The sequence below is a fragment of the Varanus komodoensis genome, unplaced genomic scaffold (genome assembly GCF_004798865.1).
Source record: "Varanus komodoensis strain SLA01 unplaced genomic scaffold, ASM479886v1 scaffold32, whole genome shotgun sequence".
Taxonomy (NCBI): domain Eukaryota; kingdom Metazoa; phylum Chordata; class Lepidosauria; order Squamata; family Varanidae; genus Varanus; species Varanus komodoensis.
The window spans coordinates 8,371,138-8,383,709 of record NW_025335798.1 but is presented as its reverse complement, the minus strand read 5'-3'; the positions used below and the strand labels follow the sequence as shown (position 1 = coordinate 8,383,709).

Genomic DNA, 12,572 nt, shown 5'->3' with positions numbered 1-12,572 from the left:
TGAATGTATATCCTTTTTGGTGAAGCACACAAAGTTTCTGAGTTATATTTAAAAACTAGCACTTTGGAATTCATCGTCTAGTTCAAGTGCTGACTCAAGCATTGGCATGAAATGTTTATAGAAGTTCCTTGGGGAGGGTTCAGCAACTGGGATAAAGCAAGCAGTACAAGATAAAAACTTGTGACTGCATTAAACTGAGAACTGAATCTAAAACCCAAGTTTATGAACTATGCTTCTGGAGGAGAAGGGAAGGAAAGGAAGAAACCAAGTAAAATAACACTGGTATTTCATTAAATCTCCCAAACACTGTCCCCCCAGGTTGCTTGGCTGTTGGCAACTTCATGGTATGCATCAGTACATCGAATATATGGTATCAGACTTCCTTATAAGCCATATCCCTATGAGTTAAAACATAGGCATGGTTCTGCTTCCCATTGTGTGGTCCAGCCTACACCAACCTGATGGTCTGCAAATGTTTTGATATATTTGAAACATGCTGCTGAAGAAGAGCTTTGCAAATAACTCTGGAATGACAGAGAGATGAACAAGTGGGTCCTAGATAAAATCAAGCCAGAGTTTTCTCTAGAAGCAAGTAACAAAACTGAGGCTACTGTACTTTGATCAAATCATGAGAAGGCAAGACTCACCGGAAAAGACATAAATGACAGGGAAAGTCAAAGGCAGAAGCCCAAAGAAGGCAACTTAAATTATACTGTTAAATTATATTGTTTTATATTATTTATTTATGATTGTGAGCCGCCCCAAGGCTTCGGCGAATGGGGCGGCATAGAAGTTCTCTAAATAAATAAAATAAATAAAGAAGAGATAGACTGACTTCATAAAGGAAGTCACAATAGCTGGCTTCCTTTATGAATTTAGAACTGCTAAGCAGAGATGTCATGGATAGGGCATTTGGAGGGCTTTCCTTCACAGGGCCAGCAGAAGTTGGAGACAACTTGTCAGCACTTAACAACAACTAACAAAAAATCCTTATGCTTAAAAGAACAAAGACATGGCAAGCTAGCTTTCAGCCTTGTTTTTTCCACAATATTTTAGATTAACTTCTATGAGTAGACACACCATGACCACCTTCAGTCTGGTAATCAAGTACCATGTACTTAACTATTTAACTACATGCAACGACCAAGTTGTGGTTTGCACCAAATAAAGCCGAGAGGAAGCATTTCTGTAGCAGAGAGCAAAGGATGGAACCAGGTGAAAGGTTGAACAGTTTTTCATCCTGGTGTGTCATTAAAGACAATTTCCTTGAAAAAAGGTAAATTAAATAAGAAGATAGGTTAAGCAAAATTATTAAATGTACCTAGTTTTTAGAATGAAGTCTTTGTCTTTGCAAGACAAATTACTAAGTTGTGAAGCAGATGTACCCACAATATATGCAAAGAACTCTTACTAATCCAACTTGTGATGAATTACAAAAATTTAATCCAGATCAATAGGCTATCTAAGCCAAGTATCCCCACCCAAGCACAGTGGCCATTCAAGTTTCTACAATTCTTTCTGGATCACACTTCCTGTGGTTTTCTGGTCAGTGCAGGATGGAGCAAGCAGGAAAAGGTTAACCCCCACTTTCATGTATCTGTCCTCTCATACTGGGAGACAAAAATGTGGGACATAGCCATTGATTTCTATGCTGACACAGACTGTTCTTAAAAGTTATCTTTAACCAAACATTCGTGCTTGCTAACATAGTCTATAGAGTTATTCTTAATCATCTCACTAAAAGATCAGATGAGCTATAATAGCCACACATTTTACATAGTTACATGGGTACAACACTTTAGAACTGGAGAGCACTTTAAACAATAATGAAGCATTCAAAGAAGCTGGTGTAATTATGCATTCAGGTACCCTGATCTTGCCTTGAAAGGAAATGGACTATAATTTTCCTCAATGCACAAAGTAATACATTAACTATAGGAAATAATGCCATGAACACATCCCTTCTTTTGATAGCTGTTATTATCAGCTTGTTATTATTATTACCCATCAGCTGCCTGTATTCATCCAACTTAAACTTTACTTGCTAAGAAGAATTCACCAGAATTGCAATACAAAGAAGCTGTACACAAAAAAGACAAGAATATCCCCGACTCCAGGGCAGAGTATATGTCTGCTTCGTCTCTAGTCGGTTTTCCTTCACCTCCTCCACATTCCAAAGGAACGCAGTTAACAGACAAGAGCCAGGCACCAATACCATTTAGTTCAACTCAGTTCCTAACACCACCATCATCTCCAAGAGTTCAGCTTGAGTGTCACAAAAAGAGGAGGCAAGAACTGTATTTACAGCACAATGTCTGGGAGAATCTGAGACTGGACCTCATGTTTTAAGTTACACTTGATAACCATAATTTATTCCAAGTTAATTCCCACATAATGCATGCAATATATTATTTTCCCTATTGTAAGTAGTAGGATAAAGTATTGCTCTTTGATAAATCTATTCAGTCACAATTCAGGTGGATAAATGTGGGAACTTTCAAGCACTTTTCCTCTGTAAGTATAAAACTACAAATTTGAAACTTAGGACAAAAGGACTTCAGTTGTATTTGCATTTATATGAGTTTCTGAGCTCCATGTACCTATTCTGTAGACTATTTGGTTTTGTAAGGCAGCCTACTAGAAGTAAATAGAAGGCTGAACCAAAATCCCTAATCTGATGCATTTGTAGCTATACAGGTCCTATCCATAGACCTATTACTTCAGCATATGAGAGAAGTATTTGCTAAGTACAAAGCTAACTTTTTCCTGTGACTTGGCACTGAAGATCATTGCTCTATTCTTGTGTTTATCGACTTGCTTTCCATCAAGATGACAGAATTCCATGCAGACTGATACTCCACTAACTTAAGAATTTTATATCAGAGGAACAATAGAGGAAGGGAAGATCTTTCCTCTACAAGCAGGATGGAAAGGTAGCAAGCTGGTGGAGGAGCCACTAAGTGATCCATTTCTCTTTCTCCAGCCTTCTTGATAAAAGGCTTTAAAAAATAACCTACCAAGAGACTAGTGGCTGAGCTTCCATTTGGGCCAAAGAGAAACTGGCTCTTCTTTTCTGTGCATGACTGCAGTCACCCAAGTTAAAGTACTTGATTCTTTTAATGACTTAGAATACAGACTGTTCAATTATATACTTCCTTCTTTTGGATGTTTACTTTGTTCCAAGCTTCATATCTTAGCCATTCATGATAACAGAGAATTTTAGTTGCAGATATATTTAGTGCTTTATGACTACAGTTGCACAGGATATTGTTCAAAGATAATTAGATGCTGTTCACTTAATCTCAACCAATTTGGGGGCCCTTTGATGTTTCTGTTTGTTTTGATCTGCCTTAGGAAAGAAGGGAGTAAACTCCAACATCTGACATCTTCATAACTTTGTGTTTACCAATGAGGAGCTACAAAAATTTCTCCTTACTCCCTTATAGTTGAGAATCACTGAATCACAATATTAAACTACAGTCTAACAATGAAAGATGATACTAAAAAGTCCTTTTAAAAATTCAATGTTTTTAAAAATATTATTGTAAACAGGTTTTGATACTTACTGGAAAAGCGGGATAAGAATGCTAGAAAGAATTAAACCTAAAATATTTTATGTTTCCATTCCAGTCATAGGGTTTGATCCAAAGCTTCAACCTTCCTTGTAGAAACAGTAGTGTCAGCAGAACTGGGACAAGCACTGCCCTGCAGCACCTTGCATGTGCTCAAAGTCCAGCTAGAAAACTTTCTAGAACTGATTTTTGAGCAGCAGAAGGAGCTTTGGGTCATAGAGGGAGGGTAAATTCCACGCAATAGAAGACTTCTGCTAGTGTATCTCTGGATCTATGGCACAATACTACTACCACACCTTTATTAAGAGAGATTGTTTACTATCTAGCATACATTCTTCACATCAACTATCTAAAGGCTTTTGACCACCCACCAAAGACTTAATTGCGTAAGCTTAGCAGTCACGGAACAAGAAAATAGGTCCTTTTATGAACCCGTAATTGGCTAAAGAACAGAAAGCACTAGTAGGAATAAGGGGATGGTTCTCATAATGGAGGAATATAAACAGTGGGGTCTAGTGCTTTTCAACTTGTACATACATGAGCTGGAATGTGAGATGAGCAGCTAGATAGGCGGGTCTGTTAATGACACCAAAGTATTTAGGTTAGTAAAAACAAAACAAAAATATAAGAGAGAGCTCCAAAAAGATCTCCCTGAACAGGGAGAATGGACATCACAGTGGCATGTATAAAGTGATACATAAACCAACAATTATTTCAGTTTTCTTAAAAAGAAGAATATAACTTGAAATGTGAATCTGAGGAATAACACAGATACTTATTCTAAAATGAAAGAGCTTTAATGTGTTTTATTAAACCAGTATGTATGAGCAAGCTGATATATTCTAGTTAGTGAATGCCATGGAATTATTTGCAAAGCTACCATAATCACTAAACGGTGGAAAAGCTGCTGAGTGTGCATGCAGCACCTACTCTGAAAGGTATGTGCGTGCGTGCATGTGTGCTGGGGAGGGGGCTAAAAAAAGATGGAAGGCATCAGCAATGGATGCACATTTGCTTATTTTATTCTACAAATGACCAATTAGACAATATTGTTTCCTGTTAAGAGTATCCTGTTATGGAAAGAGGCTCATTTGCCACCTAGGTCATGCTCATTTTGGTGCTAGATGATCTTATTTTTCCAATCGTTGTAGTATTTCAGCTTTTTTTGTTTTGTTTTAAATCTGTTACTGTATTTTAAATCTTTGCACAAGCCAAGAGTACAGAACCCGTCAAAACAGTATAGAACATACATGTGCTGGACCTGCCCTAAATGCACCACCTGCATTGGAATGAATGCAAGTGACTTCATCAACCAAGTGCCTGGCAAACTCCTCAAAACAGGCCATGAAGTCAACCTCCTCTGTACCCAGGGCCAAGACGTAATAGCCCTTTGATTACTGGGAAAAGTTCCTCTGGGAAATTCCAGGACGCAGTACTGCTGGAAAAGACATCACTGTTGTCATCTCCATCACAAAATACACTTTAAAAAGAGCTATCATGTTGTTTGATGGAAAAAGTCATTATTCTTCTGCCATCACTGCACTAGTTGTCATCCCTGCCATTTCGTTGTCACTGGCTTCTCAGTTTGCTCTGCTAGGAATGAGAGGACATTCAGGAACCATCACGTCATTTCTCCATTCCAGATATCACCCAAAGTGACAGGAAACTCCCCAAAGTCATGAAAAACTGTTAGGATCCCTCCGTTTCCCATCAGAACTGGTCAATCAACATTGGTCAAGTCAGAGCACAGAAAAACTAATGCACTGATCTGAACATGACCACAGAAATGCACTAAATTACACCAGCCCTTTTATCCAGAAGAAAAGCTTAAGTTTAAAGCAGGGGTCTCACACTCGCGGCCTGTGGGCCACTTTCCGGGACGGGCGGGGCATGGGGGAGGGCCCTGCGGCCTTCAAAGCAGCGGCGGCACCCGGGCCGGCCTCCGGATGAGCGGCCCACCCCCACTGTGGTGGTGGAATACTGGATGCGGCCCAGCCTCACTCAGACTCTACTTCCAGCGGCCCCCAGGTAAGTTGAGTTTGAGACCCCTGGTTTAAAGTATGTTTAGCTGCATATCAAACTAAATATAAACAAATTATCACCACCACCACCACCATTTCTATACTGCCCATAGCCAAACCTCTCTGGGAAGTTTACAAAAGGTATAAAAATAATAGAATATAATTTATTTATTTATCGATTTGTATCCTGCCTTTCCTACAAAGGGCTCAAAGCAGCTTACATCTCCTTCTCCATCTTATCCCCACAACAACAACCCTGTGAGGTAGGTTGGGCTGAGAGTCTGTGGCTGGCCCAAAGTCACCCAGTTGGCTCCATGGCTGAGCAGGGACTAGAACCCAGATCGCCTGAGTCCTAGGTCCATGCTCTTAACCACCACACCAGACTGGCTCTCATAATAAATCAATTTTATAATGAATAAAAACAACTAACAAGAGTTAAAAATATAGTTTTAAATAGCATAAAAACATTAAAATAGTAAAGGACAATTTACAATTATGCAACCAAGAATAAAAGGCACCTGATTAAAGCCCAAGGAGGTCTTTAAAGGCCTCTGCAAAGAGGGCTGTCTTGACCTGATTCTGAAAGGATGACAGATTAGGCACCAGACAGGCCACAAGGGCCTGGCAGTCAGAGTAAGGCCCCAGAAGCTGAGTGTTCAGAGCTCTTGGTCCCACTTTATAACCTGGCTGCCTCATTCTGTACCAGCTGCGTCTTCTGAACCGTCTTCAAGGAAAGCCCCATGTAGAGTGCACTGCAGTAATCTAACCAAGACATGAGCAGAACATAGATTACAGAAACCAGGCTATCCCTGTCTAAGTAGGGATAGCAGCTGGGCCACCAGCCAAAGCTGGTAGAAGGCATCAAATGACAATGATAGATTGATGGGCACCCCCAAGTTATGAATCTGCGCTTTTGGGTGGATGTGACCTTGTCTAGAACAGGTTGAGGACCCCCACATCTGGTCAAGGAATCCCCCACCAACAGCACCTCAGACTTGTATGGATTGTAGTTCAGTACAGCCCTCAGTCAATTGTTGTATCCAGCTATCAGTTTAGTATATGGGTCCTCAAACTATGGCTCGCAGGCCGGATTTGGGCCACTATGCTGATTTATTCAGCCCGCCTCAGAGCTTTTAGACTCGCTTGGAAAAAATGGTTTCCGAACAAGTCCAAAAGCTCAGAGCCGGCACAGGTGCACTCAGTGGGAAGGCGGGCGTGATCACGGGCATGCTCATGCAGAGAAGACGGGCACAACTGCAGTCATACTTGGGGGTGAGGGGATGGCCACGATTGCGCCGCCTTTCCTGCAAGGGTGCACCTGTGATTGTGCCTGTCTTCCCTGCACGATCGTGCTGGGTGGGGGGAGGGGGAGATGGCCACGATCGCAGGTGCACTCATTAAGGGAAGATGGGTGCAATAGTGGTTGTACTGGGGGTGGAGATGGCCGCAATCTCGCTCGCCTTCCCTGCATGAGCGCGCCAGTGATCGCACCTGTCTTCCCTGCACGATCATGCTGGGGGGAAAATGGCTGCGGTCATGCTTGTGCAAGGAAGATGGGCGCAATCGCAGTTGTGCTGGGTGGAGATGGCCACGATCATGTTTGGTGGGGGAGGAAGATGGCCGTGATTGCGCCCACCTTCCTCCACCAGCATGATCGCACCCATTTTCCCCCCCAACCCACTCGATCATGGACATTGTAGCTATGTCCCTTGAATATGGACATGCTACATGAATATGGACAAGCCCACCTCATCTTGGGCTTCAGCTGCAGCCCAAGCGAGTGGAGCAAACATTTTTAATTTTATAATTATTTTTTAAAAAATAAATTTTTAATTTCAATTAATTTTTAATTTATGTCAATTAATTTTTAATTTATTTCAATTAATTTTTAATGTGTAGTGTGCATAGGAATTTGTTCATATTTTTTCAAACTATAGTCCAGACCCCCCAACTGTCTGAGGGACAGTTAACTGGCCTCCTGTTTTAGGACCCCTGGCTTAGTACATCCACAGCCCCACCTGCTGCCAATGAAAAGGAGAAGAGGAACTGCATCTCAGCAGCATACTGCTGGAAGTGGACTTCAAAACTCCAGATGAACCCACCCAGCAGCTGCATGCAGATGATAAACAGCATGTGGGACAGAACAGCAAGAGAAATAGTATGGACACAGAGGTCCATTGTGGGATGTGGGAGATGAGCAAACAAATGGTCAGAACATGACTGAATGCAAGTTTCTTCATAATTTAATATATCTTTGAATGCATATGGCACAATTCATAAAATAAACTAGTACTTTGGTTTGGAAATTGTATCACATCTCAGCCAAGATAAGATTCAATGATCTGATTAGAAATCAGACCTCTCTTTAACTGCAGATTTTTTAAAATCTCAACATGATTGCTATGTGCTTTTATGTCATATTAAATAGAAAACTGAACTCATTAAACTGAGCAATATACCTTTTCAATTTCAAAGAAATACAAGTGCAACATGTTGCCTAAGTCTAGTATTGAGCACAGTATTGACAAAAGACCAAGAAACGCTTGGAGTATAGAACAAGTCATGCAAGAAAACAGGGAAAGACCAGAATTCTTTCACTGCATGAACATATGAGTTGGTGGAAGTGCAAAAGAAGAGCAGAAGTCAAAAATAAATTAAACTTTGAAACTTTATTAAAAGCTATACATACAACTTATTCAACCAAATTAATCAACAGTAGAATAATCAGGCACACTTAATGTACCAAGAATGCCTGCTTGCTGAAGCATCCATTCAAAGGCAGGGTGTAAGTAATGAACTTATAAGAGCATATTACATTAAGAATGTAACATTCAAGATTGTTAAATGTATACTGTAAGTGGTTAAACATATTGGCTTACATTAGTTATATGTCTAACAATCAAAGTGCTAGTCTTTCCCTCAACATATTGAGATATCAAAATTAAATTTGGTGTGCATTTTCTGAACATAATTCTACGTTTCAGTTTAGAATAAGGGCTTAACCCCTATATACTTTTTCATGATGGAGAAGAAAATGCACTCCTCCCAATAATATATCATTTTAAAAATGAGATATCAGTATGTGTGCTAATTTACAACAGTTTAGTATTCGAATTTCCAACACGAGATCTACTCTCCTACCACACTCCTTCCTTCCTTCTTTCGGAAGGGGACTGCAATATCTGAAATAAGGCCTTTCAAACTCTGCAAAACCTAATAAAAATATCCTCATCCATTGGCATGAAATGACCTAGCATTCCATTACACTGACATTAACTACAGTTACACAGTCGATTCTAAGTTTTGTTTCACCAAGAATTTAATAAATCTTGCATGACTCATAATTTAAACTACTTTACTACCATAAGGAAAACAACAACAACATTATGCCACTCACTGCCACTTGTGCTGAATCCATGAACCGTAGGCCAAAGTAGTCACTTTCAATGAGGTCCAGATGGTACATGATCTGCTCAAACAGATGCTGTCCTTTGGCTTTTTTCTGAAATTACCAGAGGAATTTGGGTTAATAAGAGACAGATTGGTTGTTGATTAACCTTATTTTTTGAGGCTGATTTTGCACACTCCCTGCTTAGAAATTTCACAAACATACAGAGCAGTACTCTTTCCCAGGCACCAACCTTGTCTACTGCTAAAACACTATCACTGGTTGTAAAAGCTGAACTGGAGAACAATGCAAGTAATACTATAGCTTTTAAGCTGTATGAAGCAACCAGTGATTAGCTTACTGTAGCGGTCTTTACATTTGTCACATGCCAGATGCTACTTTGACTTATTCAAAACTCACCACATCCCTTGGTAAGGTTGACAGAAATGTAACTAGGCAACAATGCAGGGTAAAATAGGGGATAGAGTCAGCAGGAAAAAAAAACACTCAATGGAATGGATGCTTAAGACCAAATAAAGGGAGAAATCACTACTACTGAAAGTTAACTTTCTCACGCTTTGAAAAAGAAATGAGAGTATAATGCAACCTTTCACACTTTCTCCCAACAGCAAACATAATGGGCCATACTCATCAGTCTGGCAATAAAACAGAAGGTAATGGTTTCTGTTTATTTAGGGGACTGCCCAGGAATACTGAAAATTTGCATCTGTAAATTCAAAGTAATCACTTCTGCTCACCATAATAGCCTGATAAAGGAAGCACAGCCCAGTTACCTGAAATTTGGGGAAAAAACAAACACAAGGGATAGCGTAAACTGGCCTGACTGAAGTCAGCACATATAGCCTCCCGGAAGGAAGGATTACAGTGAAAAATACACAGTATGATGTGCACAAGTCTAATTTCAGAAGCACTGTCACATAGGATGATTTGAGAGCTCTGTCCCCTTTGAAACTAATGGAGGGGATTTGGAAAGAGGGATTTTTGGAAAATAGCCTTTTCCAATCCTACTTAATTCATGTGCCCCTTGAAATATTTAAACAGTAAGGGATGCAGAGCCCTCAATATCTTTAATTATGCTGAAAAAGAGAGAGATCAGAATTGGCCATTATCTCCTATCCAGTGAGCCACAGTTGAAACTTAACTTGTCAGTGACTAATCTCGGTCAAAGTGCAAGCACCACCCAGGTAGGCAGTATCATTGTATCACTTGTTGTCTTAAAAATATCCTAATATGACTGTAAGCAATCAAATTCTCCCTGTAATGGCAGGACCTTTGGAAACTTCACTGTGAAAACCTCTTCATCCCACAAGATCAAATTCCTAACATAGAGAATGTGCACTTGTGTAGCTCACTGAATGGGCTGGCAACAGCTCTTGAATGTTAAAATCTCAAACATGCTCACCTGCAGAGGGTAACATGCTTGGTATCATGCTTAGCTAGATGCAGAGAAAATCTGAACTGATGATGTCATGGGAAATAATAAATGCCCCCAAGTGTTTCTTCTTGAGACAGTTAACAGATTTGTCCCCAACAACCTCCAGTCTGCTTTTTCCCATGCCCAACATCCTGAAAAGGTTAAAGAGCAAAAAGCACAAGAACTGCTACAAAATTAAATACATTTCTGAGGCCAAAGAGATTAAAGAAACCAGCACTGAAAAGTCTGTAATTTTTCCCTCTTTAAAAAAGAGGGGAGTAATTTACAAACTCTGCATTTATCATAGCAAGCTTTATAAAGAACTGATTTGTTGCCTACTTCATGAAACAATCTTTTTTTAACAGTAATTCCACTGATTCTGCAATACAGTCCCTCCTTTGTTTGCCAAAGTTGTAACTAACAGTTCCAAAAATGACAAAGATGTGGGCCTACCTTTCAAATGAAATGCAGCATCATTTTTGATCGGCTATTTTTTAGAAGCCAAAACTGTTTAATTTTCCAAAAGTTAAATTCTTATATAAAATTACTTTTCCTTAAATCACTGTAATAATGTGGCAACAGCATGGGGTAGATTTAGCAAAAATATTGATGCAGATTATACTTTTTATAAAGCAAATGCCTTCTGGCCACAAATTAAGAAAAGACCTAACAGAAAGATGTCACAAGCAGGTCCTTCCCTCCCAATTTCCCTTCCCAGAAGACTTAGATGAAACTTTAGAAGCACAGTCTTTTTATTAGAGCAGGTTACAAAACATGATAAATCCAAATAGCATTTTCTTTGAAATGCAGGAGAAGTACCTGCCCATGTGAAGAGCTGAATTCAAACTGAAACATCCCCTCCTCCTCTCCCTTTCATAAAAAGATTCTGACTCCACTTTCAGGGTGACTCCTGCTGCTTGAGGGCTAGATGGCCAGGAATGCTGGGCACCTATTAATTGATCCACTCTCCCCATCTGTCGTTCCTGACAGGGACAAGGAAGTCCCCCTGCATCTCTTCCCTGCTCCAGCTCTGGAAAGTCTCCCTCCTAGTGAATCTTTACTAGGTAACCCTTGAAACTGCAAGTTCAACTGCTCAACTCTGCTCTCCAACTCCTCAGAATCTGAAAACTGTGTAGACTATAATGTACAAGAGCTGAGCACCCAGAGGGTGATGTCTCATCTTCCTTGGGGGCAACAACTTCTATCAATAAAACCTTATCTTGACCCTAGATTTGCAAAGTGATAGGCTAGTCTCAAACTTTAGCTAAGATGATCAAGAAGGTGGTGGCCTAATCGGGCTAGATGAATTTGGATGATACTTTTTATCTGGTCTCATTTCCATCAGGCTTTCAGCAGGAAATGTAAAGCTCAACACAAGGAATGTGATTAATCTGTCACACTCCTCTTTTAAGGTCAGGCTTGTAACTTCAGAGTGCTCCTGGATCCGACACTGTCCATGGATCATCAGGTGGCAGCACTGATGGCAAGCTGTAACACACTATCTGCAGCCATTACTCTGTCAGTGTGACTTGGCAACAGCTAACCTATACCTTGGTTACTTCAGAATGTAACTGTCACAACTGCAAAGCACTCCACATGTGGCTACTGATGAGGGGCATCTGGAAGGCTTGGTTGGTGCAGGCTAGGCTACTAGCCATGGAATTATATCTTGATCATACCACATCAATGCAATACTAAAAGATCTGCAGTGATTGCCAACTGTTTTCCAGAGTCAATTTGAGATGCTGTTTTTAAACTCTTAAACTCTAATACTTAGAGCAGTAATAGGCAACCTCTTGGGACCCATGGGCACTCTTAATTTTATTTTTTTTGGGGGGGGGAGGGCACCACGGACACATTTGTCCTGTGATCATTTGGACTCACATCTACTTCTTTTTGGGATTCCCATTAACTCCACCTTCAAGATTCCCACTTTCCTTGACATGCCTTCTTCCTCCTCATCTTGCACTTTCTCATCTCCCACTATCTCCTTCTTTCTCTTATTATTCCACCACACTTAGCTCTACCACTGCATCTGCTGACCTTTCAGACTTCAGTCACTTTCGTCTAAGCAGTAAGGAAGCAAAAAAGCACATCTGGAGATTAGCATCCCAGCCTGCCAACTTCCTCTTTCCTAGCTGATGACCAAAGTCAAA

At 40.3% G+C, this 12,572-nt stretch overlaps 1 protein-coding gene across 9 annotated transcripts in view; it reads right to left on the bottom strand.

Moving 5' to 3' along the window:
• Positions 1-12,572, bottom strand: part of EPB41L5 (erythrocyte membrane protein band 4.1 like 5) — an 86,947-nt gene that overhangs the window by 62,320 nt on the left and 12,055 nt on the right. For all 9 annotated transcript variants that reach the window (XR_006415492.1, XR_006415493.1, XM_044437972.1 and 6 more), the window contains exon 3: positions 8,991-9,095. Coding sequence is in view for 7 of the 9 variants with exons in the window: in XM_044437972.1 (XP_044293907.1) it covers positions 8,991-9,095 (105 nt within the window). In the remaining 2 variants the exon portion in view is untranslated. The remainder of the gene's footprint in view (positions 1-8,990; positions 9,096-12,572) is intronic.